The sequence below is a fragment of the Corvus moneduloides genome, chromosome Z, assembly GCF_009650955.1.
Source record: "Corvus moneduloides isolate bCorMon1 chromosome Z, bCorMon1.pri, whole genome shotgun sequence".
Taxonomy (NCBI): Eukaryota; Metazoa; Chordata; class Aves; order Passeriformes; family Corvidae; genus Corvus; species Corvus moneduloides.
In genome coordinates this window covers 31804667-31832422 of record NC_045511.1, presented here as the reverse complement: position 1 = coordinate 31832422, position 27756 = coordinate 31804667, and the positions used below count along the sequence as shown (strand labels likewise).

The window sequence follows — 27756 nt, the reverse complement described above, 5'->3', positions numbered from 1 at the left end:
GAGCTCAAAACCTGTCTTCATTTCCATTGGTGATATAATTACAAGCCAAGCTCATGTCTCAAATGTAGAAGAGTATTTTGAAATCTCTCCTGTAAAGACAGCTGAGATATAAATTGACATGAGACCAGAGGGATATTGGATATGAAAACAATCCAAAAAAGATAATAAGAAAATAAATTTCTCATAAGACCTGTAAAAATGGCTTTCATTCCAGCTGTCTTTGCAAAACTTCCAAAGCATTTGCAAATTCACGTTATTACCTTAACACAGTGCATTTTTATTTCCAGCAAATGCTGTGTTTGTCAACTGTGAAGTTGTTTCTTAGATATTATTCTCGTTGGCTTTAAAAAAAAAAAAAGTGACTTTTGACTGTAATTGTTGTTATCCCTAGTATTGTGTTAATAGTTTGTGGTGTAGTCCTGTTCTCCTTGCAGTCAATAATGAGTCTGCCTGAAGTGTGGTGGCTGTGTCTCGGTGTGGCTGTGTGACTGTGCAGTGGTTTGTAGCATGACAGCGGTTGTGTGCTCCTTGCCTAGCCATCCTCCATGTTGTGACTTTCTCTGTTTTTGTCCCTTTCTAGAAGCTGAGGAACTGTACCAGAAACGGGTGCTGACCATAACTGGCATTTGCATTGCTCTTCTAGTAGTTGGCATCATGTGTGTGGTGGCCTACTGCAAAACCAAGTAAACTTTTCTCTTCTATTTTATATCTGTGGTTGTTGGTCAGGGCCTTCCCAGTTGATTGTAGCTTCTCTGGGCATAAGGTTGCATCTGGGTTTCTCTAGAGGTGAGCTTAAGAGACAAACCTGTGACCAGGGTGCTCTGGTCCAAGCCAGATGAATGTAGGTCTCCATGTCCATCAGCAGTGCAAAAATAAGACAGGTATCTGAAAGGTTTCTCAGTCTTTTTGGCAATTTTTTTCCTTTTTTTGTTTGTTTGTTTGTTTGTTTTTCTATTGCCCATTTCAGCTGGTTTCCCCAGCTGAAAAGGAACAAACTCCAACATTGGAATCCTGTTGCTCTCCAGCAGTAAATTTTATGTATAAGCCTAATTTGTTTGTACTTGAGACACGATTAATGATGCTAAAAGTTACTATACATAAAAGGCCAAAAAATTGAACACAAAAGTGCTCTCAATGCAAAAGTAGGCATTTAAATGCATTCTGTGAGTCTCTAAATTACTGGGGGTGGCTCTCAAACATGCATGAGGCACTCTGGACCATAAATTACACAGAACATCAGTAGAATTTCTGCTGCCAAAACTTCTGTCTGCTCTTATAAATCTTCCCACCAAAACACAGAAAACCCTTATCATAAATATTCCACATTTGTATAAACGTGATTTACTGTTACAAGGCTTGACTGGCAGTTGGACTGTTGTTTTTTGTTGTAAGCCCCTCCAATAATGGATGTGTTAACAGCAGGGGAGGAGAGAGATCATTTGTCCCTCTCAGTAAGAGTCCAAACACATACACATAACTGCTCCCACCCATAACCTTGTGCCAGTGGTCAGTGGGGAACAACTGAAACAGTAATAAAAAATCAGATCAATTACTGCTTTTAGAAATCACCTCCCCATGTATTTCAACAAACATTTAGTCAGGATCCTGAAGTATGGTTTTCTGCATAAAGAGCCCCCAGAATCCATCAGAGGTCTGGATAGTTTTTTTGCCCCAGACATCAGCAACCACTGTGAACCAAAAGCTAAGTGTTTTCAAACACAGCTGGTGAGAGGACCATGCCAGGATATGGCCCTCCAAATGCAGCAGTCACGCCAGACTGTTATCTGTGAGGTGATTTGCATATGCTCCTTTCCCTGAATAGGGGAAAACTCAGAACCAAGAGAAATCCTGGAATGGTATTAGGAGAACAACCTATGTAGTAGCTTAGATTTTGTTGGTCTCCTTGCAAAAAATACTGCTGATAATTGCCAAGGCAGTATCTTCAGACACTGAGTCTTAATTCAAAGGTACTTTATTTGCAAATCATTTACATGAAGAAAAAAGCTTCTTTAGTGAAGTACACACTAACTTTCCCATTATTCTTTCTTCTCAGTTTTGTGGAGTAATTTCCTTTTTTTTAGTGTCCTTTTGCTAGAAGATGAATAGCACAGATAGAAGCATGCAAATTCAAATGCATTGGTCACTGAAGGTGGGAAGTAATGCGGTTTTCTGGGGATGGATTCCCAGGTTACATGTGCCAGGATTTCAGTCCTATAGTAGACAAACTCAAACTCCTTCTAGAACTCACTTTCTCTACCATGTAAAGGAATTCAGGTTGTTCTCAGCTCCCAAGGTCTCCAGAGTCTCATTAAAGGGAGCTGTGAAATTGAGTTAAAACCTTGCTTGCATGTTGCTTCTCAGCCCAGCAGGTCTTTTGGTAGTTCAAATGTCTCCTGGCACTGCACTCTCTATACACCTTAACTACTTACATGTCCTAAGATGATGCCTGGTTGTCCTCAAAGCACAAAATCCACATGGATCACATACTGTATCCTTCTGAGACAAGAGCATTTCCAAGACAGATGTATCTGCGTATGCCATTCATGTGATGTGACATAAAGTAAGCATTTTCCACTACCCAGGCACATATACACAGAGAAAATATGTAAAACACTGTGTGTAAAGTCATGTTTTCATTGTCTTTAAGCATTCATGGCTGTCAAGCTTCAGCATATTTATTGCCCTCCCTCACTCCTCCTTTTTGTAATGCTTGGAAGAGTCCCCTTGAGTTCAAAACAGGATTGAAAGTAGTTATATCTTATGCTGTCCTACCCTGCCAACACTATCTGCACTTCTGCATACGGCATAGGAGTTTTAAGTATTTTAGATTTTGCCACAGCCAAAGTCATATGCATTCCGCAGTGTGTTGGAGCCTGCATCCTCCCTTCACTGCCCTGGATCCTGTGACAGTATGGTGGAAGTTCTCCAATGTAATGAGAGAAAACTGGGTAATATTGATAAATTAAGTCTGAAATTGAATAGCCCTTTCTCTCGTTATTTATTTTGGTGTTCTATTTAGTGTGTTCTGCATAGCCTTCACAGTGCCAGGTTTTACTATGCTGTAAGTTTTGTTGCTGACAGCTTGTAATGATCTTCCGAAAATTTCTTCTGAGGAGGGCTGGAAGGATTACAGAATCTTGGAATCATTTAGGCTGGAAAAGACCTTTGAGATTGTGTCCAACCTTTGACTGGCCACCACCTTATCAACTAGACCATGTCACTAGGTGCCATGACCATTTCTTGAATACCCCCAAGGATAGTGACTCCACCACACCCCTGGGCAGTCCAAAGCTTAATAACCCTTTACATGAAGAAATTTCTCCTGATGTCCAACCTGAACCTCTCCTGGCATAGCTTGAGACCATTTCTTCTTGTCCTGTTGCTACTTGCCTGGGAGAAGAGGCCAATACCCACCTGGCTACAGCCTCCTTTCAGGTGGTTGTAGAGAGTGATAAGGTCACCCCCGAGCCTCCTTTTCTCCAGGCTAAACACCCCCAGCTCCTGCAGCCACTCCTCAAAAGACTTACATGTTATTAGCAAGTGAGGAAACAGCAGCTAAGGACAGGAAACAGTAGGAGCATCAAAGTCAGCCAGAGATCATATCATTAGTACATGGGTAGTTCTACTAAATGCATTAGCAGCCATGGCATCCACCTGCTAATCACTAGGTTCCAGAGCAAATCTGATGTTGCTGAAACAAAACCTTCCAGAGCTGCCAGGAAGTCTGCAGGCTCAGGCCTGTCTCATATATTCTCACTTTGGATTTCTGAGGCTTCCTCTGCGCTCTTCAATTCTTTAACACATTTATGTATTTGAAGTACACTGTTGAGGTAAGGGATGAATCCCACCAAAAAAATGTGTCACAGCCACATCACAAAGACCGTGTTCCAGTGTCTGCAAGCAAGCCCTGAGGCACAGACACCTCGACTCCATGCAATGAACAGAGAGGCAAAACTCAATGGGCTGTCAGAAACCTTGCCTTGGCCCTTGTGAGGGTGTCAAGGTGACTGGGTTAAAATCTCTTCCCCCTCCTTTCTGAGTGCAGAAAAGAGCTCCGCCTGAGACAGGGCATTGCTTAGAAATAGCTTCCCTTTTTCTCTCACTTATTCCCATCCCTCTGTGTCCTGCTGACTCCTGGAAGGGATCCCAAATATCCTTCCCCCTGTGCAGGTCCCCACAGCTCCAGCTGCAATTAGACCTGTGGTTTTCAGAGTTACTCTGAGCTCTAGCAGCAGTGGAGAAAATTCTGGCAAAAAAAATGATGTTATATTATTATCACCAACATCAATATGCTGAAAGGTGCAGCTGCTTTCCTTTTGTCTATTAAAATCATTTCCGTGTTTCGTGCACAGGAAGCAGAGGAGAAAGTTGCATGACCGCCTTCGGCAGAGCCTGCGCTCGGAAAGGAACAATGTGATGAACATGGCCAACGGGCCGCATCACCCCAACCCACCGCCAGATAACGTCCAGCTGGTGAATGTAGGTTTCACTGCCCATGTTTCAGCCTAGGCTACCAGTGCCACAGGAAAGCTCACCCCACAGCTTTTAAACATCTACCTGCTGGAGGCTGGGGACTGATTTCTCTTGGCTTTCTCCACACAGAAAAAATTGCTACCGCAAACTACTGCCGTCTCCTCCATCAGAGAGTAGTATTTTTGGTGTAGCTGATGGTAAAGGGGCATTGCCTTCCCACGTCTCTGTCTATTGGGACTTCTCATTCCCTTTTTAGATATGTTTTTATAGCTTGATTGGGATGCAGACCTTTGCTACTTTCCTCATTTGTCTCCTTCTATTTTGAGTCTAGATGGGCTATGTACACAGAGGTGTATATGGATGTGCCAGTATGTGTGTTGGTATGGTTTCTGCATGTATTTAAGTGAAAAAATTTGTGCTTTGGCACATGTAAAAGACTGAAATCTGGGAAGGAGGGATTGGCAATTATGTATACAAATGTGCTGTGAGTTACAGTTTGTAAACCTGAGGTTTGTCTGGGTTTTTTCAGCAGTACATTTCGAAAAATGTAATCTCCAGTGAGCATGTCATCGAGCGAGAAACAGAGACCTCATTTTCTACAAGCCACTACACCTCAACAACACATCACTCCGTGACAGTCACCCAGACACCTAGCCACAGGTACTGGAGGTAGACGGCAAATGGCAGCTGTAATATCTGATCCGTTGCTGTTGCAAAACCAAAAAGATGTGTAAAACAACAAACCAGGGAAGTTTTATGCTCCTTTCATAGTGTTTTCATTTTAAGACTAATGGTATTTGATGTCATATCACCTAATTAATTATCTTCACAGGCATTTACAAAGACCTTTATTGTCTGAATGGCATTCCAATACTGTCACAGTGAATTTTAGTATATGCAAATTGCTAAATCATTGACAGTTCTGATGACTGGAAAGCCCTCCTTCCCTCTCCTTTTATCGATACAAGCAAAATGACCTTGATGCCTGTGGATTCATGCAATTCACTAAACTCTGCAACCCCAGTTACCAACCCAAAGGTTATGCTGCAGATCCTGTGTGACAACAGAACCCTTCTTTTCCTGGGTAAGCTTCTGCTCGTACACATTTGCCACCAAAGCCCACTCTCACACTCGTCCTTTCTCTTTTCTTGGTTGCTGCTCTCCAGCTGGAGTAATGGCCACACTGAAAGCATCCTCTCTGAAAGCCACTCGGTGCTCATCAGCTCTTCCATGGAGAATAGCAGGCACACCAGCCCAGCAGGGCCCCGGGGCCGCCTCAATGGCATCGGCGGGCCACGGGAAGGCAACAGCTTCCTCCGGCATGCGAGAGAGACCCCCGATTCCTACCGAGACTCTCCTCACAGTGAAAGGTAGGACACACCACCTCACTGCTTTCAGTTGGCAAGGCCTGGTGTTTTCCCAGATGGTTTCAAAGCTTGGGGGCAAAGGAGAAAATGCAACAGTGCACCTCTTCATGTAGGGCATATATCTCCTTATTCATAAAGGTGGAGAGCTTAGTAGTAGTTTAAAGCCTACCAAAAGCATTTCTGCCCTTCTTGCCTCTACTGGATTTAGTCCTATTAGCCAGCAGTTCACACTTGGAAAAGCTCCATCGGAGTAGTTAGTCAGAAATTTCCATTGTAAAGTATAAACAGAACTTTGCCCAATTACCAATTTCTTAGAAGATGCAAGTGAGAAAACTGAGAGATTTTGTGGGGAGAAAGTAATGTATTGATCCACAGATGGAGGGCACTAAGGACTCCTAAGCAGTATAGAAATTATGCCACCACCTACTTTCTGGAGTATTCCAGCTCCTAAACCCTTTAAAAATTCCCCTTAACCTTTTATTAAATGAAAGCAAGGAACACAAAGTGCAAGCCAGAAGGACTCAGGTCATTATTAAATCAGGAATAGTTATAAATGAAGCTGACCAGGAGTTTTCCAACCAAGTAACTTTTTTTCTGAAAAGGCTGGTTCATCAGTTCCTAAGGTCTGCCTAGAAGTGCATCAGTTGCAAAAAAACTTACTGAAAAAATCCTTCTCAGGTTTACACTAGCATTTTACTTCAAGATGGCCCCAGAATAGCAAAAGAAAGACTGAGAAGAAACAAGACATTTAAAGAGAGCATTGCTCCCAGGAATCATAGGCAGAAGAAAAGGAAAGCAAAAGGTTATGGACCAATTCTCTGAGCACTTTGAAATCACAAGGGATTTGGCTTTGTAGGGTGTCCATGATGTCAGAAATGCAGCCAGACAATCCCTAAGGACACTGAGTTGTGTAAATTGTGGTTTTCAGAAAAATAAATGTGCCAGTACAGGAAATGCCATTTCTGTGGTACTCACTCTGCCACACAAACTGCTTAGCAGCAGGAAGAGGGCCCACTGAGGAAGGATCCTGAGTGTGGTACCACCAAGGATAATAAAGTAGCTTTCTTGTTCAAAGTTACGTGTTATTTACCATGGAATTTAATTTGAAGATACAGGGCTCACATGACATAAACAGCCATGGCTCCAATTCAGCAGAGCACTTTGACAAGATTATCTTTTAATCGTGCAAGTAAGCCCGCTGAAATCAGCAAGATTACTCACATGGGTAGAGCTCAGCATGTGCTTAAGTGCTTTGCTGGATCAGGACCTGTAACATTAAATACCATGTTGTCTCCTGCCTGGGAACCGAGCAGGATGCATGGCCACACGCCTGCCAGTGGTGAGTATTAGAGCTTGGTGTATTTGGGCATCTGCATGTGGGAAGTGAAGACCATTCTTGCTGCCTGCCTGCATTGCATGGGACACCCAAAACATCATTCTAATATGAACTGTTTAGATTTCATTGGGGGGGGAGGAGGGGAGCGGGGAGGAGCATATTCTTTTTTGTTTCCCTGAGAAGAAGGAAGGCATTTCATCAATTATTGTGTCTCTTGAAGGTTGTACAATAGGTCAAAAGCAGCAACATTTCTGTAATAATTCATCAGGCATTGACAGCCTAGCCTGTGCCTGAAGCCATCAGAAATTTGGAACACGGGAGATGATAGTTCCCTGGGCATTAATTGCAGGCCTCATCTATTTTTAGCAAGCAGGAAATACACAGCCAATTGTTCCTGAGATGGATTGTGTGTGTGTGTCTGTATGTAAGGGAGAAAATGAGAGTTATTTGGAACTAAAAATTACTCAGAAACATAAAGGAATGTAGGAGCTGACAGATTACTTCCTGAAGCCATCAAATGTTGCTGTACTGTGAACTGGTAGATCAAGGCTGTACTCCCTCAAATTTCAAATGAAATTGAACAGACATTACGAGGGCTTCTTTTGCATTACCCCATTCATCTGCTGGATCCCATGCCCTGCCACCTGTGTACACAAGCAGAGGGCACAAGCAGTTTTATCTTGGCTGTCCTTAGCTGTCTTACAGGAGAGAAGATCAAAAAACACCATCTCTGCACAAAAGGCTGGACTGTATGATGAAGCTGGCAGCATATAACTAGTTAATGTTTGCTGGATGGCCATGTATACATTCTGATCCCCTTTCACTGAGCCAGCATATTTGGCCATGAAGCTGGATAAATCAATCGCCTTTTAACCTTCCTTTCAGGATGAGCTAGAGCTGCACGAGATCAGCTCCCAAGCCTCAGATCGCAGACAGCAGCTAGTTAGCACTGCCCTGTTATGGTGTGGGGGAATACAGCAGAAATGTGTGAATGCACAACACTCCAGTATGAGTAACTTGACACTGTTGGAAGCATGCACAGTACACTGAACACATTTAACCAACTCAATGCATTAACAGAACCAGTTTAGCTAAAATCCAGTATGTCATGAAGACGTATACCCAACACTGTACCAGCTGGGAAAGTAGAAAGGCTTCAGTTTTTCAGACAATGCCTATTTAAAAATGTGAAAGGGATTGAAAGCTCACTCATGGAAGGAGAAAAAATTATTTAATTCATCCAATGCACAGACCTATTCATTACCCTTTGCTCAACCAGCTTGATTAATTCCCATGCATAACTCCAGGTTTGTTTTTTTTCCTTTCTCTTGCTCCTCAGTTCATGTAAATCAATGTGCAATCAATGTGCCTCTAGTGAAATCAATTTACGCTACTGCACATCTGTCCAGAGTCTCCCATTTTCTCTTTTTTCCCATAACTCCATTTTTGTCAAGTGTAATATGTGCAACTGAGTCATAGATTGTATAAGAAAGCTGGGTTCAGATTTATTTTGGTAAATTCAGGCTCAGATAAATAAACCACTAATGAAAAACTAACTGCTTCAATCATAGACATGTAGCTTTTCTCAATGGGCCTGTGTAGGAGATGGAGCTTAGAAAGATTTTAACTTCGAACACAGATGAAATTCGGGCAGGTGAATTTAGGATAAGAATAAAAGTAAAGCCAGACCATGTTGGGCACTGTGCTTTTGATCAAGTGATTTTAGGCAGATCCTCACCTGGCATGAATCCACATGACCTCATAGCATGTCTACTGATTCAAACCAGTTGAGAGTCTTACATTTTTTGTTCTGTTTCTTTGGGAAAAACTCTGTAATGGCAATTGAGCTTCATTTTCAGAAATCACTTCTGACCACTACCCTTCCCACAGGAACAGGGACAGATTTTGCAGAGAAATCATGGACACTAGGCCAGACAATGCTGTCTTTCAGAATTTGTTCCTATATGAGGACAAATGATACTCACTGTTTCTTTGCAGATAGACCTACCAGCCAGGGTAATTAACACCCAAGGAGTGCAACAGCACAAAATTCCTGGGATGGTGCTACAAATGCTTCTCTGACTATCCTTGGTGATTAAAATTAGCAGAATCTGGCTCTAGATTTTATCCAAACATTACTTTCCTCCTTAGCCTGAGACAGTCTGGTTGCCAGAAGAGGGTGAAGCCCCAAGAGGACTGTCCTTCAATTCCCTTCCTTTCTTTCCCCTGTCTGTTTGCATGTACCCCAGATTCTGGTCAAATCCTTCCAGAAGTGCAGCAGCTGTTTGTATTTTGAGAAAATACTTGCAAATGCATTTTGTTTCTGGCAGCCTGTCTGTCTCTGAATCCCATTCCTGGATTCATTCCAGAAAGTTATTCTCGCAAAAAATTTACGGCATCTCCATGGCTGGGATCTCAGAGTTTTGCTGTGCTCCTCCTGCTTTCAAATGTTTTTGCCCAAAGTCCCAGAAGTCAGCAGTTTATAGGATTAATAGCAACAGGAAAGTTTCCTAAGTAGCCCTGTGTGAGGATGCTGGGGATCTTAAGGGATCCCTGCCATTTCTCTCCCAGTCCACATGAGCTGCTGTGTTCACAGGTCACCACTGCTCCTGTGCTCGCAACCTTTCCCCATCTCTTTCCTTCAGGTATGTCTCAGCTATGACCACACCAGCTCGCATGTCACCTGTTGATTTTCACACTCCAACTTCTCCCAAGTCCCGCCCCTCCACAATGTCACCACCGGCTTCCAGCTTGACCGTCTCGATCCCTTCAGTGGCGGTGAGTCCCTTCATAGAAGAGGAGCGACCACTGCTCCTGGTGACTCCACTGCAGCTACATGAGAAGTATGACCACCATCTTCAGCAATTCAACTCCTTTCAACACAATGCCACCCATGAGAGCAACAGCCTGCCACCAAGCCCTCTGCGGATTGTGGAGGATGAGGAGTACGAGACCACGCAGGAGTACGAACCAGCACAGGAGCCTCCAAAGAAACTCAGCAACAGCCGGAGGGTCAAAAGAACAAAGCCCAATGGCCACATTTCCAGCAGGGTGGAAGTGGACTCTGACACAAGCTCTGAGAGCAGCAGCTCTGAGACCGAAACCGAAGATGAACGAATAGGCGAGGATACACCATTCCTGAGCATACCGAACCCCGGGGCAACCAGTCTGGAGCCAGCCACTGCCTTCCGGCTGGCTGAAACCAGGACTAACCCGGCAAATCGCTTCTCCACACCAGAAGAGTTGCAAGCAAGGTTGTCCAGTGTGATAGCTAACCAAGACCCTATTGCTGTATAAAACATAAAACACATAGATTCACATGTAAAACTTTATTTTATATAATGAAGTATTCCACCTTTAAATTAAACAATTTATTTTATTTTAGCAATTCCGCTGATAGAAAACAGGAGAGGAAAAAAAACTTTTATAAATTAAATATACGTATGTACAAATGTGTTATGTGCCATATGTAGCAATTTTTTACAGTATTTCAAAAATGGGGAAAGATATCAATGGTGCCTTTATGTTATGTTAAGTTGAGAGCAAGTTTTGTACAGTTACAATGATGGCTGTCCCATAGTATTTTGCAAAACCTTTTAGCCCTCAGTTGTCCTAGCTTTTTTGTGCACTGCATTATAATGACTGGATGTATGATTTGCAAGAATTGCAGAAGTCCCTCTGGTCGCTTGCTGTAGAATCCCCAAATCAAAAAGCCCTGTAATGGCACTCCCACCCTACTCCACCAGAAAAACACACATATACACACACACAGAGTCAGAAAGAAAAAAAAAACTTAAAAAAAAAAAGATAAAAAAGTAAAAAAAAAACCCAACAAAAAAATTTTCTTCTATGAGAACTTTTATTTGCTTTCCGTCTATGAGATGAGTTTTGTCTGCTCTCTGCCAGCCAAAAGGTTTGCTTCTTTGAGCACTGGGATAATAGTAGATCCAACAGCATGCTACTATTAATTACAGCAGGATAACAAAAAACATACAAACAAAAAAAAAGCGCCAACCTGCATTAAATAATGTTACTTATAGAAAGAAAGTAATACTGTGATTTTAAACCAAATATATTATTATTCAGAGGTCAGCTTGTAATCACTAGGAGCTGCCATTTCATTATTTTCCAGATATGAATTGTTCTAGTTATCCCTTAGGAAATGGGTTTAAGTTAGCTGAGGCTTTGAACCCAATACTCTATTTAAACAAAAAAGAAAAAAAAAAAGAAAAAAAAAAAAAAAAAAGAAGAAGAAGAAGAAGAAAAAAAAGAAAGCATTTATATTAGTTTATGTTAATGGGGCAAATATAATAGATATCTGTAACCAAGCAAGGAAGACATCTAGCTGGAAAACAAATGCCACTAATAAAAGTGCAATCAGTTTTCACCTCTATTTTTTAATGTTGATTTCTAATACATGATTTATTCTTGTGTTTCCCCTCAATTTTCTTCCCCTTTTTCTCTTCCTCAGAAAGAGCCCTGACAAGCTTCTAGCAATACCTTGTTAGAGTTGCTGTTGGAGTAAGGCTTACTCTTGGACACTGAAAGGCCTTTCAGGGAAGAACTTGATTTGCTGAATGGTTAAAAAGTATAGGCACATAGGAAGGACAAAGCAAATATATGGAGTTTATTTCCACTCACCTTTATTGACTCCATTACTTGGGTTGAGAGAGGCAAGGCTGATGCAGAGCCCATTTATGAAGGCAAGCACACCATGTGGGTTACAGCCATAGTAACCCATGTGTGACTATTTGATATCAGTGTTTGCATAGCCAGTGACAGTCTTGAAGTCATTGACTAGTAATGAACAAGGATGCTGTCAGTGCTGGAGCAGATGCATCCATACAGACAGAAGCAAATGGCCTCTTTTGCACTGAATTCCTATCAGTTTAGTCAGGGTCACTCTGCCTCTTCTATACTTTTGATTTTTTGTTGTGTGTTCAGTTGGCACAGCATTGACTCAGGATTGATGTGGAAAACAAATGTTTTTCCTAGACTCTGGGGATTCTGAAAATGAGAACATATGTTTTACAGGTATTACTGAGCTCTAAACAAGAGCCCTGTCAAGAGAAAAAGAATTTCAGCCAAACTACACTCATCCTTTGGGCCACATTCTGGTCCTAGTTAAATGAAAAGAAATACATCAAGGAAGTTTTGTGAGATGCAAACCTGAGGAACTAAAGTCCCAACTCAGTAAATTGTTCAAGCATATGCTTATGCTAATCCCAGCAAAAGTTACCTTCAGCATGTGCTAGACTGTCATTGACACATCCAGCACATACAAAAACTTAAGCATGTGCCTAAGAATTTTGCTGAACAAGGTGTCCTTTTGATCTGAGACCTGAAAGCAAAGTATAGCAAAAGAAGCTCTTTGCCAGGATGACAAAAATCAGTGAGTTCCTCACTGTATAAATAATAACCATATCACATTAGTAAGAACACACATGAGTCTACCTGAACACCAGATTCAGCAGAGAAAGAACAAAAAAAACCTTAGTATAGGAAACAAAGTTGTCCACTAGGATGTTAGTGGTAGAACCGAAAGGCTAGGAAACTAGCACAGCTTTGGGCTATGTGGTGGCTAAAATGGCACTGCTTATTTGAGAAATCTATGGGAGATGGCAAATACATACTGTCTGGACTTAAGTCCCCTTTGCCATTTTTCCCTAGCTATCATGTACTTGAACACACTTTGCCTTTGCAGACTGAAACAAAAGCTCTCTACAAATTCTAGACACCATATTCTCATTTTCATCCCTTTTCTCATGCCTATTTATCTGCAATCCCATGCAGCAGAATAGTCACCTCTTTGGTAACTCTGCAGCTCAGTAGTACAGAGGGCCAGGTGGGCTTTCCTAATGAAGGCCATGAGTGTCCAAAAGATTTGCACTGTTGAGTTTCTGGGGGCAGAAATTTCTTGAATATCTGTCCTTTCAGGAAGGCCTCTGATACTGCAAAGACCTTGTAGAACAGATGAGACAGAAAAAGAATGGCAGAGAAACAAGTGATTTGCCCCAAAATCACCCATCTTAGTGGCAGAATAGAGATTATAACACAGGTCTTTTGTAAACTCCTCCGGTATATATCACCCACAAGGCGAGCTCTCATTGAAATATCTGTAACAGCCCAGACAGATTAATCAGAATGGAAAGGGAACATACCTTGAAGTTGAGTAGATTATTTGACTACTGACAATGTTGTTATTGAGGGACAGTACAAAATGAAGGAGCAATTCCATATTTGGGAGCTGTGCATGTGAGATTTATTTGGTATAGGTCTAGGGAAAAACACCACACCTCTTCTGTTGCAGTGCCTCGAAGTCAAAACGCTGTGCAGTTCCTGCTCTTCCTCCCCCTCGGAACATATGCAGTGTGTTATAGGGCAACCATGAAACTAGGCTGGAGACTTCACATGGACCTAAGAACAAGAAAATACAATTGGGGATATGGCTGCCTAAGCCCTTAGATCTTTGTGAAGAACCCAGCCTTACAGCACAATTCATGCAGCAGTGAGTTGGGGAATTGCCCTGACTTGGCACTCACAGAAGCAAGAGGAGGACACAGACCCTCAACCTCTCAGCTTGTGTTTATCACATTGTGCAGGTGTTTCGCATCAGTCAGGTCCACACCCAGAAGTTAGTGAGTCTACCTGGCCACAGGTGCTGCTGGTGAGCTGCAGCCAGCTCCTGCTGGCCAAGGGGCTGGAGGCTGCAGCAGCATGGAGCAGAGCCAGCAAGTGCCTATGGAAAAGGCCAGCTCCCCTGTTGGGGATATTTGCTTCATTGCCTAGACCTCTGAGCTAGGCTGTCCCAACACCCTTCAGCCATCACTGTGTAATCCTTGCCAGCTTTTTGGCTGAAAGTCATGGCAAGAAGAAACATACTTTGAAGAGGGGGAGAAATATTCCAGTGGTGGCAGAGTTGTTGAGATCGTCCTGATTTATTTCCATGTCATTTAATTTGAGCCATGAGTTTTCCCTGTGTATGTGTTTATATGCAGGAATTATTCCAGGATAAAAGGCTTCTTTCAAGGGTGTATAGCTGGATTATGTTGTGCACAATCTGGTACAGCCTGCCTGTTTAAGGGGTGTAACTCATTACAGCTCCATAGAGGTTCTCATGTAACAGAGAAAAGCCTACTCCCTCCTTTTGGCCAGTTATTCCCTTCCTCACTTGAGCCACCCCAACACACCCAGGTTTAAGAGATCAATCAATGCCTTTATCAGGGAAACAGGAAAGCTCCTTCTTTCCAATACTCCAAAACAACAGTGCTGCATCTCCCTGCTTCTCTCACACACATTGCAAGCAGTTTCCTGAGCATCCAGGATAGCAGACTGGTGTCTCCTCAAAGGACACACCTCTCAGCCTGTTGAGCACTTCTTGGCCCTGCAGTGTGGCTCCTTACCATCACCTGGGACTTACTTCTAGTAAGAAACAAACAAGCACCTATGAAATGCTGCAGAGAAGGGCAGACAAAGAACGTGGCCAATTATCATCACTTGTAATTCTCTATTCTATTGTAAATACATCTTGTACATACGTGGATGTTTTCATTATTTACTGTCTTTATGGATATTGTGTTAAATGAAACGCTCTTAGTTTATTGTGTAACACTGTAAATAACATAACGTCCTTTATTATTTATGCATAGGCATCTAACACGCAGAGAAAGTTATCCTCATATTATTTTAAGATATATGTCAAAAAGATGTTGCGTTTTTCCTTTTGCTTTGAAAAAATTGTAATATATCCTCTTTTTCCCCTCTTTTCCTTTAAAAAAAAAAAGAATGCTAATTTATTGTTCAGGAGAGAAAGGGGATGTAACTGAAAGGCAAACTGTTCAAAGAACATGCTATGGAAGCCACAAGCTACTGATAAACTAAAGAATTTATTACCCCAAATACAGCAATAAGTAATTGTTGATTTATTAAGGTTTTGTTATTCATTTTCAGTAAAAGAGGTGCTGGATTAAATTGTTTATGTGTGGTCCTGGCCCAGCTGCTCAGCAGACTGTGTCAGGTCACTAGCTACCATCTTTCTGTATCCAAACGTTGTAAAGGTCTTGTTCTGTTGTTGTGGACCACTGTTCCTTGAGATTTCTGACTGTTCCCTACAGAGGTGTCTGGCAGGCACTCTTGTTCCTACATACATTTTTAGTTTCTTAAGTTAGAATTATTAGCTCTACCCTGACCATTACTACTTAAGATGGATGGGGTTTGGGGAGGGGGAGGAGTTGGGGGGGGCAGAAATGACAGAGTCTTGTGACTCTGGGAGCTCTACAAAACTGTCACCTCGCTGTTCAGCAAGTCAATAAAGCAAAGCAGATACTAGGAACTATTAGATGCCATCACCATGCCACTATATAAATTCATGATTTGTGCAGGTCATAAATACCATGAGTGGTCCTGGTCTTCTTGTCTCAGGATAATGAGTAGCATAATGGGGAAGGGTTTGAAGGGCAACCCAGGTGAATAAACATCTGGAGCTGGTGAGGTCTGGGGAGCACTGGGTAGGCTGGATATCATTATTCTGAAAGGACAGCTGAGAGAAGGTATCAAAGGTCTGTGGGAACATAATTATCTTGTAGAAGGTAGGAAGGGACTGGATGTTTAGTACCTCTTCCAATCAAAGAAATGGAATCAATCAAAAGTATTGGGAACCATATTCCCAGAAGGATTGAGCTCTTCGTGTAAGGTGTAGGGAACTTGGGGAATTACTTGCTGCAAGAGATTGTGGATTGTTAAAAGTTTCCATTGGTTCATAGTGGGGGCCAGATCTTAGGCATTAATCCAATGAGCATTACTAAATCCATGAAAACCGCATCAGATGTGGGAAATAACTGAACTGAAAACATGTGGAGATTGTATAAATTGGAAATATTGTGTATACTGGTGCTGCTCTTACCCTTCTCCAACTATCTGCCTCTCTTGGAGAGAAGGGAGATATCCAATCTGGCTGTGCTTACATGATATAAGTATGTAAAGTCATTTGCTGTTAACAAGCATTAAATAAGAGGAGGAAAGTTAGGCATGAGCAGCGGAGAGAGGAATGCAGCAAAGACATCTTGGATGTGTTTCACATCCCTTTGTTCCCAGGGCTAGTACTCCTGGGCCTACCTATTGGTACTGAATGAAATGTCAAACTGAGGATGGATGGAGAAACTGAAGGATAGAAGAACAAAGGAATGGAGAAGTGGAGGAACAGAGGGAGGGAGGAACAGAGGAACAGAGGGAGGGATGAAGGGATGGAGGGAGGGAATGACTGGCAAGGGTTTTCTGTCACCCTCCCTCTTCCCCAGTTCTCAACACAGAGAATAAATACCTGGTGGGCTGGTCAGATCTCAGTTTACCTCAGACAACTTCCCTATCTTTCTATTTCGTGTGGAGGGATCCTGTGGCTGCAGGCTGGATGCTTAGGCTATTTGCCTCACCTGAATGTCTCAGCTATGTAGGGCCTTGTCGCCTCAGAGCCAGCCCAAGCTAGCACATTGTGTCACAGTGCTACTGTAGAGAAAAGGATGGTACTTCCATTGCAGGCTGTTGAAATTGACTGCTTTGAGAAGACAGACCCTCCTCAGGCATCCCCACTGGCCTTTCATGCATGGGAGTGGAGGTAGAGGATTTCTGAAGCAACTAAGTACCATAAGAATCACTCAGAGTCAACAGGACTGAAGACGCCATGCCACATTTGATACAGACAAGAGGGCTTTAGGGAACACATCCGTGTGTGTCCCAAATGTCTGTCCTTGCAAAAGTTGTTTGTCAGTCCATGCTGTCTTTATCCTATGGGCTTTCTCTGCCAAGCTTCTGCCTCTGCTCTTCTCCACAAGGTCTGGAAGCAGATGGCGTCAGGGAACACTACAGGAAAATCAAGCAAACCCTTCTCATTTCTGCAGCCCGCAGCTGGGTATGCTCTTAGCATGCCAACTCCACCCAGTTATGAGCACATGATTTGGAGAATGCATTCCCCAAGTTAATTCTTTCTGTCTCAGTTACAACTGATGGGAAGAAAACTATCTCAAATGCCTTGAGATGTTGCAGTTAGTCACTCATGATTAACCTGTGCAGCAGAAGCAAAGCAACATGGCCTGTGCATAGGTTATGAGCCTGATAACTCTTCTTTAGTGACAACAGACCCTTTGCAATGGCACTTTCAGGACTAAATCTCATTTTACCTTTCAAAAAAAAAAAAAAAACAAACAAACATGAAGCCTTGGGAATTTCTGATCCCAGAGTGCCTCTCCTGCCTGATGCTATGACCTTTTGTTGGAGTAATTTCAGAGTAGCTCTCATTAGAAAAGCTCTACTGATTGCAAAATTATTTCACATGTCTCTAGACTAAGGCTGGAAGGACAAATGTCGTGATATTCCCATTTCCACCCATGAAAACAAGGACTAAAGGAGAGTTCCACATCTCCCAGCAAGGAAGAGGTAAAACAAGATCAGGCCCATGCACATCTAGAAAGGTTGTCATGTCACTGGGGTTGGGGACAATATAGTGACTCCAGAGGGTATTTAGAGTGCTGCACTTTCTATTCATTGGGACTGTCAAAACCTGAGACAAAACCTTCAGCATGAATGGAATTCATTTCCTTGAAAGCTAGACCTTACTGTCTAAGGTTTTAACTCCAGAAGGTAACCAAGCACCAACCTTAGTTGGAAACTGGACTTCTAACGTAAATGGCAGCTGCTAAATTTCCACTTAGTTTTTTCCCCTTGGAGACAGCAGGAGTTCCCTGCACTAGATGTAATGCCTTGGAGAGGAACCCTGGCAGCAGTGCATAGAAAACCCCTGAAATAAGGCCAGCTCATTTGATGACAGCAGCAGAGGAGGTATCAAGGGAGTCTTTGCAAGGTTATATGCACATCAGTTGGTAGGGAGTACAGCGATTGTTAACAACTGATTAAGTCATTACTCTGGTAATGGCCAATTTGGAGCCATGCTTCAGAAGGCAGATATTGTGTGGGAGGTATTTTAACTTAGGCTACACATTACTGCATCAGTTGGGTTATGCATTCTCTATGTGTACACACACACATACAGTCTCTCAATTTTGTGTAATGGTTTCCTGATGTTCAGTGCATGCTCAGTGACAGGAAAGGGAAAAATGTCACGACAAGGCCGTTCAGCAGCTGCAAAACTGCCTGCACCCAAGAGGAAACACTTTTTCACCTCAGAGAGGAAAAATTGAGGGTGGTATTTGTCCTGTACAGCTGTGAAGATATGGAAAGGGAATGCCTTTCTTCCCCAGTTGGACAAACTGGATCACAGATTGCAGAGGAGCCTTCACAGGGCCACAGCTGAGAAGGGACTGGCATGGTTGAAGATTAAGGGGACTCCAGCTAGGGTAAAGGGTGGCCATGTGCCTCTTATTTCATTGAAATAACCCTAGAACAATGGATTCAATCCCAAACAGCAAAAAGAGTCACTAAAGATGCCCAAATGGGCCTTCTATTGTTGCAGTGGGGATCCTGCAACACGCATATATCAAACCAGGAGTCCCGTGGAAAGGAAATATATATGGACAGACAGATTCTTGCTAGATGTTTCAGAGATGTTTATTTCTCCAGCCGCATGGCCGGAGCTCTGCCCAGGAACTGTTCCAGTCACGGGACCAAGGGTCCTTCTGCCCGCGCAGGGAACACAAACCAACCAATGGGAACGAGGCTGAGCAGGGGCAGGGAAGCCCCGTGTCTGTGCCCTCAGGGCCCCTCTCCCAGGGCTACATGGCAGGGGAGGGACCCCAACACCTCACCCGTTTTATTTTAATAAAAGGAGAATGAAAACAACTGGATAAACATAACAAGAACAGTTTCAGAACAAAACAAGCCACCCTCCTGAGTCTTTAAATGTCCAAACAGATTCTCTGGAACATCTTAGGGCTGACAGAAGGGAGACAGAATTCTCTGAGCATGCTTTGTGGGGAAACTGAGGCAGGAGAGGGTTTAACTTCTTCCCTCCCCCTTTTCATCCCCCACTCGGCATTGGAAAGGGATTTTTGGGGAAACAATTGGCAAAAGCATGGTTTTGTGAGGGAAACCATGGATGAAAAAACGGATTGGGAATACACTGGGGGTAATAGGACATAGGGTAAAAGGGAAAGGTGGGATTAGGAAAGGGAAACTGTAGGGGGGGGCTTACAATGGAGATATTGTCTAACATGACTACGATTTTTTGCATATATACTGCCTTTTACAGAAACACCATCAGGCCCAGTGACCTGCGATGCTTGTAACCCTTTTCTCCCTAGTACAATATTAAATTCCACCACCTCTCCATCTCCCAAGCTTGGGATGCATTTTTCAGGGTTATTCTTTTTAATAGCAGTTCTATGCACGAATATGTCTTGCTGGTTGTCACACCTTGTTATAAAACCATAATTTTGCTTAACATTATACCATTTTACTATCCCTAAGGTCTTAGTTACTATGATCTTTTTCCGAGTGGCTGCTGTTTTTTGTCTCGCTGCGTCTTTGCTTTCTCCTTCGGTCGCTCCCGTGTTGGAATTGTCGGGGCTGCTCGTGCCTGCGCGCTCTTCCCGGGGTCGTGTTCGGGGCTGCGCGGGCCGGGCCGGGCCGCGCCGCTCAGTTCTCCGTGCGTCGCCTCCTCTGGTCGCAGCGTTGCTGCCGCTGCCAGGCGCTGCACCCACGTCTCGGCCGGGCCCCCGAGCGACGACCCCCCCGTGTCCTGCTCCAGCGCGCGTCTCGGCTGGGCGCGGCTCCGTTCCACCGCCGCTGCCGCCCGCCGCCGCCCGCGCGCCGCCCCTCTCAGTCGGGCGTTCACGGGGCTCGCTCCACCACGCGCTGCACAGGACCGGGCGGGCACCGCCGGGTCCCGCCGCGCCTCGCTCCACTACCGACACTGCGGCTCGCGTGGCTCCGCCCGCGCGCAGGAACTGCCTCGCTGCTGCTCGCAGAGCGCTCGGTGCACGTGGCCTGGGCCGCACGGTCCCTGCGCCAGGCTTCCCTTCGCCAGGACACAGCTGACATTGCTCAACAGTCTCGGTAACTAAATAATATTCACGAAAATATTCTTCCATCGGCATATATTTTGACTCCAGTATTAACTGTGTCCAAACGGTTTTCCAAAAGCCCTTGGTAAGAATTAAATCCCAAGAAACATAGAAAAAGTTCTTAAACAACCATGCCAGGAAGTGTTTCAGTTCTTTCTGAGCTTGAATCAAGCTAAAATTTACAAATCGTTGTTCAAGAATCATTTTAAGTTTAAGATAAATGTCCATATGCGGCTCTGAGAGCCAAGAGTCTTCCCACGGTTCCTCCATAGTTTAGATACGGAATAGCAAAGCAAAACCAACAAGAGGAATCCAAAGTTTAGGGATCGGGGATCGTTCTGCTCTCAATTCTCCACCATTTGTTGCAGTGGGGATCCTGCAACACGCATATATCAAACCAGGAGTCCCGTGGAAAGGAAATATATATGGACAGACCGATTCTTGCTAGATGTTTCAGAGATGTTTATTTCTCCAGCCGCATGGCCAGAGCTCTGCCCAGGAACTGTTCCAGTCACGGGACCCGAGGGTCCTTCTGCCCGCGCAGGGAACACAAACCAACCAATGGGAACGAGGCTGAGCAGGGGCAGGGAAGCCCCGTGTCTGTGCCCTCAGGGCCCCTCTCCCAGGGCTACACGGCGGGGGAGAGACCCCAACATTCTATATGTGGCAAAGAGAGACAATTTCCAAAGAACAATTATTGCCCCATGTTCTGGTCCTCAGGATATTCCCATCTTGTGCTCCCCTTTCTCACCCTAAAGGCCCCAAAGCTGAGGGTGAGTTGAGTCAGATCCTCCACAGAAATGGACAGTAATCTGCTCAATGTATATGAGAAGACGTGTGCCTACAGCAGCATTCCTAGAAAAAGCAAAGGGAACTACTGGTGCTGTGAAAGCAGTAATCCAAAATTTAGGAAATAAAAGGCCACTTACATGAATGCCACAGTATAAATCCAAGAACCTGAAATTCAGCACACAGTTTTAAAATCATCCCCTAATCAAAGCTCCAGAAAACAAAATAATGCCATTCTAGTGATACATGAACCATTTTAATAATTAAAAATGCCCTGTAATTCTGTTGACTTAGTATCTGCACACACCATCCTTTCATATCCAACTAAAACATGCAGTATTTATCTGATGGCTAATGATTATGAAATAAAGCTGAAAGTAATAAAACTCCAAATAAGAACTGGCAGACTACAGCTATCTTGTGTCTGTTTTATAATCAATCTCTCAGTTGTCATGGTACTAAATCACACATTCTGGGTCATATCAATGGAATAGCAGAAAGGAGCTCTAATGCAGTAACCCTGTTACTTTCATTTCCAAGTGCCAGCTTCCTTCAAATAGAACTTACATGACCTGTTCCGAACTCTGATTACTGAGGTAACAAGTTTGAAGTTCAGGTAACATAAAGTCCAGGTAATGGGATTATTATCACAGTGATTCTACACACAGCTCTTCATTTTACTGTCCAATACAGTCCAGAGCTTATCTCATTATTTCTGTGCCTCTCATAATTAGTTGAAATTGCCATTCTAGGGCTTCAGATGCGGAAATCATGGTACTTTTAGTAAACGTCACTTTCTGTCTTACAACTTCATTTGACTGACAAGAGCTGTACTGGCTCAGCAGCAGAACAGCTCTCAGCTTGGTCCCAAGGTGATTGCAGTAGGTCTTCAGCTGCAGGAGAACAGCATGCTTTCTGCTCCTTCTTTGGTATTTCACCAGGACCACATCATCAATGTCAGCACTTACTTCCAGGCTGCTCTTCGAAAAGATTTTTGGTTGAGGATCTAAAAGAGCTGAGTTTGTCTGTTTCTCCTTCCCACGTGCATGCACCACATCATTTAGATTTTGAAAAATTAAAAGAGCTTATGCGGGGGAGCAGAACAAAGCTGATGCTATGACGTTCTGTCTCAGAAGTAAAAGATAAACAACCTTCCCAAAGAGTCCATATTTAGCTTTGTCACATACACTGAGCAAGATACTCTGCATCTCAAACTGAGGTGCTGGGAAATGGATCATACTGCCTGTGGAAACTGGTGATGCTGAATTTCAGAGCAGAGGCTCAAGCCCCCTTGCAGTCTGTCACCCAGAGACCTGCTGTCCTGGGGGTTCCAGAAGTGTTTCAGAGTATTTCTCTAAACAGGCGGCTGAGTGCGTCAAGCTGTTGGCATGTGTGGAGGTTCCAAAGGTCAGCCGTTCTTGGCTGCAGCTTGCTTTCAGGGGTGTTAAGTGCTCCCACACTGGCAGGGAAGCCCCTTGGCTTGAAGACACCTAGCCAGAGCTTTCTCCCTGGAGCAAGCTGGGACACTCAGGGTATCGGTAGTGCTCTTTCCAGGCCAGGGGAGGAAACAAATGCACAGCTTGACTTTCTGTGTGTTGGCCTGAAACCAGACACTGTGTCAGTATTCTGCTATGACAGCTATGGTAGTGAGAATTACTTCAGAACAGAGGCATCCGGTGACTTAGAAGCTGAACAATCTCTTGCACCAAAGAGCAAATGTTTTCCCTGATTTCTTGGAGGGGTAGTGGGTGGGAGCTGAGATGGTGAAGTGCAACGGAAACCCACAGCCTGCAGGCTGGGTTAGCGTCCTTCAAAGCCTGGGGGTACTAAAAGCACACAACAGCAGATGGACTCACCCTCTACCAACATGGAACCTCACCCTTGTACATCTGAGCACTGACATGAGTGTCCAGTGACTACAGTTCCGTAACCAGCTGTCCCATCCACCTATGGATAATCATAGTACCTATGTGGCAAGAACTTGCTGGATATTATCCACTGCCCATGCAAGATGTTTGTTTTGCCTAAAGCACATAACTGCACTCGTCCAAATGTACACTCTCACAGAAGGCTCCTTAGTAACTCCAAAGGTCTGATCTCTCTGTGAGAGTGCCCTAGATTTTGTAAGCTGGCATCCCTCTAAGGGGACAGGCTATCCCCTTTGTTGCTGATAGCAAAATAGCAGAGAGCCAAGCATGTACTGGCTACAAGGCTACTTAGCCAGACTTGTGCTCAACAGATGACATTTCTAGGAATTGCTGAAATATCTCTGTGGCTAAACATAGTGGTCCCACCTCTCACTCTTGTACTCAGGCTAGTAAATTACACACCATCTCTCTCACCAAGATATCTGACTCAGTCCAAGTACAAAATTACCTATGTTGCATATGCTGAATTCTGCCTCCTTGGAACAGCCTTTTCCACTATTGCATTAAACAAGCAAAATGCCTGAGGTCAGATTCAGGAGAAGGGGCTTGGGAAAGTGCAAAATCTCTCAAGTAGTTGGGGAAAAAGAATCCTACCTACAAATTATTGATGCTTTTGTTCGTCCCTAAAGAAGAAAAGGTTGTTAGCTTTTAACATAGAAATGAAAAGAACTGGGTTAAGTGCATGAAGTCTTCACCCCTGCCCTTCCCAGGAGAAATTTTGGTGCTTTTCTTGGTCTTTGAAGAGCAATGATTTGCCCTGGAGCAGAAAACCTTCTACAAGGATTGTAGCCCTGGTTTGCATGTGCTGATTAACCTCAGTATCACCACAGTTTTGTTGTGCAGATGAGCACTCTGAAGCCTCTCAAAAGATAATGTATATTCCCTGCCTTCATTCACAAAGCTGCAGAGGTTTGGCAGCTTGTGAATAACTGTTTTTCTAATAGTAATCACTAATTCAATGCCTGGGATTAAAAATAGGATTGCTAATTCTATTAATGTAAGTGACAGTGATCATGTCGCAGTGTTATGTAGTACATAACCTTGTTATAGCTGAAGTTTGTTACCTTACTTTTGGGTTCTCTCTCAGCTAATTTGCAGGAAGTTTCAGCTGCAGATGGCCTGTTTGAAGCACGAAATACGAATCCCATGCGATGTCCCAGTACTTGAAATTACCCTGAACAGAAATCTATCTGAGCCTGGTGCCATTAGTAGAAAGGGAGAGGAAAATATCTCTGCTGGTGGCTGAGAGACAACAAAGCTGCTTGGAGTGCTCAGTAATAGAGTTTGGTCTTGTTCCATGATGTCTGGTCTTCAGAACATGACTTTCTAGAGTGTATGTGAAATAGTCCATTACCAGCTTCAAAGACAGGGAAGCAAAGATCATCTCTCTGCTGCTCCCATTTTCTGTTGACTGCCTAGTAATTCTGCTGGTATATCTCCATGTGGAGTAGGAGAAGAAGCCGACAAACAGTGAGTATTTAGGACCTTTGGAGAAGAAAGGCAGGAACAGTTCGGAAGGCATAACTGGAAAGGAGTGACATAAATTTCTTGCTGATGAGAGAGAGTAAAAATTCAGTATAGTTCTAACACTAAGGAATGCCCCACCCCTGTTAGGAACAGCACCACAGGCCTCTGGGCTGAATAACTGGGACTTGCAGCTCTGTTTTGAGCCCACACATGGATCTCATTCCCCTAACATCTACATGCTGCAGCCAGAGTGCAGTGGCCTGGGACAGGACGAGCACTTCAATTATTTCTTAGAAAGCTAATTTTAGAGAGGCTGTGCACAGACTCTCCTGTCTCCTATGTTAACAGGAACACATTTGCTGGACATCAAGAGCAAATAGTACGAGGAGGAATGAAACATGGGACTATTGTATTATCCAGCTTCATTAGATAGAATGTTGCTGTTGAAGAAGCAGCAGTTTTCTTGTCCATTGCAAACAATTATGTACAGTGGCCAGAAACAGCATGACAGAAGTTACCCCTGTGCAATCAGGACTGGAGAAAAATAAATGTGAAACAAAACAGTCACTAAAGCAGTCTGCCATGCTGCAGAAAGAGTTCTGCTTCCCTCCAGAGCAGAAACAAAATGACAATGGATTTCAGCAATTAATAGCAGTAGGCTTCCAGAAACTGAAGCCTTTCCTCATTTACTCTAAGAATGGAGGAAGAGTAACTTAACTCCTGGGCTGGGGCATGTTTATATGGCCGTCCACTTATGGCTCCAAGGCACTGTGCCAGGCAGCAGGCCTGTGCCATGTCTAGAGCACTCCTGTGTCCTTGCTGCTTCTCAGTAGAAACACATTTATCTTCTAAAACACCACCTAAGTGCTGAGCCTAATCCTCAATTTGATGTTTGTCCTGGTTAGTCTGGGTCTGATTCTACCCAGACCTCAGACAACAAAAGCACACTAGAAAACAACACAATGTTCCTTACACTCAGAGGGGGACAAAGTGTCGCCTTTTGATCTTTTGCCCATCTAATTCTTCTCTGAGATCTCAGCTTAACTCCAGGGCTGGTGCAGCCAAGGCACCTTCGGAAAAAAGCGTTGTTGCTGTCTTGCCACGCTTTATCCCAGCTGATTCAGCTTTTCACTTGCAGAGGACTGCGATTTTGTTCCTGCAGAGGGATTAGGAGCCAATCAGGTAACATTTTCTTGCTGCCCCACAGGACCCTGGGAGTCGATAAACTGGGTTTTTCGAGGTGTGCTGTGGCCTTCTTGCAAGGATTGACAGTAATCACCAGATTGCACTTCTTCACTGCCAGTTTTGTCATTTCTGTGACATGGCCTATAGGATGGGCCATGCCTCAGCCCAGAGGCTCGGCTAGGCTCTCAGACAATCAGCTCTCTGTAGTTATCCATGGATGGAAAAGGTTCTCACAGATCATCAGCTCTCTGCAGTCATTCACAAATGGAAAACAAATTGGTATATACAGCCAGAGAAGTCCTCTTATGTTAGCCACAAGGACAGGAGTTGTCCACCTGAACAGGACCTTCAGGGACAGGCGCTGTGAAAGGTGAAGATAGACCTAAGTAGAGAGTTCTTCAGTGGCACACCTTGACCCTTGGCCATCTCTGTTATTTTCTCCATTAATAACCTGTGTCCCCCACAGTTACTGAACCAGCACCCCTTCTCACGAGATGGAGCCCAGCAGCATTTATATCTGATACTAGTTGTTGTAGCTATAATTACTAAAAACTCCATCTCTGCTAACAATTTGACCCAGACAAGTTCACCTGCTGGGGGAGGCTGCTCTAAAGCATTGACACTCTATTGCTTCCCTACCTTGATTTGCACAAAATGGAGCAGGAAGTCCCTTGTTCCCTAGCTGTTGCAATTTTTTATTAAAAACATCTCTTAAAGACATACCTGCAATTTTAAGAGTTTGTCACTTGAAACAGTACTTAGAAAACATAAAGGCCTTAATCATGTTGAAATGTATTGTCTGGTTTCTTTTTTTGTTGAGGGAGCTAAGTTACTTGTGGTTTCCATGCAACTGGAAGAGAAATAAAAGACACTTCTGGAAGTGGGAAATAGCCTAAGCAAGGTAAAAGTCAAGAAGGTTAATTAATTTTTTTTTTGAGTCAAACAGTGCATTGAAGTGCAGCCCCTTAGAAAGTAATTTTCTGGATGTGTAGACAGTGTTGCTGTAGGCAACAACAGTAAGCCAGAAATTTGATCAGATTGCTGGTCTTGCTTTAATGCTGATCTATCCTACCCAGTGCTATTCATGCATTTAAAAACTCTGCGAGGGAGCAGGAAAAGTCAATTTCAGATTAAGTGTGCTGAAGGCTAAATTAATGCAGTAGGTAAGAGTTTCCAGAAGTTATGGACAAAACAAAAGGAAAACCAGGGTATAGTCTCAGTTGCAACAAAGTCCCTGTAGCCTCTTGATTCTGTCTTATGCAGGGAGGTATCCAGTCTTTGAACAGTGTCAGACAACTAATTTTGAAATTAATGAGATCTTTATAAAGAAATCTGTTACATCTCCAGTGTTTAACCTAGTTACCAGCTATAGTAAATATAGTAAATGTTTTCTTGTGTGTATTCTTCAAGCAGCACTGTCCCAACAGCATAAATGCAGACATATGGATTATGCAAATGATTCAGTACTCAACCCAGTAATGCTGAGGCCAGCAGACAACGGTCTGTTTGCTGCAAAGACTCCTGTAAAAAGGACATACTAAAAGGAGGCAGAGAGTCTGGGAAAGTAGGTGTTAGTCTGTTTAGTCATGTCAGCTTTCTCAGGCTGTTCTACGGCAGGCAATAAAAAATTGCTTCAAGGACACCAACTTAGCTTTGTCCAAGGCATCTCCTCTAGGAGCCTTGTGGAAGGGTTGGATTCAGTTATCTTCTTCAAATACGCAATTTCTTGTTAGACATCCGTCCAGTGCCTGGTATGGAGAAGGATGGATCTGCTTTATCCAGCATGTACTGTGCTGCCTTGCATCTGCCCATACCTTGTCTCTCGCTGAGGGACTTAAGGATGAGGCACTTTAAGTAGATGGGAATATTCCCTTCCAGCCTTGAACAGACCCAGTCTATTCAAGGCAGACTATCTATAGCCAGCTACACAGCTTGTTTCTTCCTGGATGGGGCCACCAGTTTATAGGTGAAAATGCTGTCATTTAGCTCCCAGGCTGACATATTTTATGCAGGATTCCCAGTAGAGGAGTTCCTTTTCACCTCAGAGAGCTAAATTCAATCTCACCCTTTGGATTAATCACACTAATGTCCTGAGCTGGTGCCTGGAAGACAAATACAGCAGATAAGCTTGGTGGCACCTCCCAGCTGGGACTTCGGGATGGAAAGTGTACAGGAAAGGAGTTAAAAAGCAAGTGTACTGA

General features: G+C 43.6%; 1 protein-coding gene across 17 annotated transcripts in view; it reads left to right on the top strand.

Moving 5' to 3' along the window:
• NRG1 (neuregulin 1) overlaps nt 1-27756 on the top strand; it is a 434810-nt gene that overhangs the window by 320038 nt on the left and 87016 nt on the right. For 10 of the 17 annotated variants that reach the window (XM_032096873.1, XM_032096874.1, XM_032096872.1 and 7 more), the window contains 5 exons: nt 581-683; nt 4353-4479; nt 5003-5133; nt 5640-5843; nt 9822-15246. In XM_032096873.1, the coding sequence (XP_031952764.1) occupies nt 581-683; nt 4353-4479; nt 5003-5133; nt 5640-5843; nt 9822-10473 (1217 nt within the window). In that variant the 3' untranslated portion in view covers nt 10474-15246. Of the gene's footprint in view, nt 1-580; nt 684-4352; nt 4480-5002; nt 5134-5639; nt 5844-9821; nt 15247-27756 lie in introns of those variants that run through there. The other 7 variants (XM_032096875.1, XM_032096870.1, XM_032096863.1 and 4 more) reach the window with 4 other exon arrangements.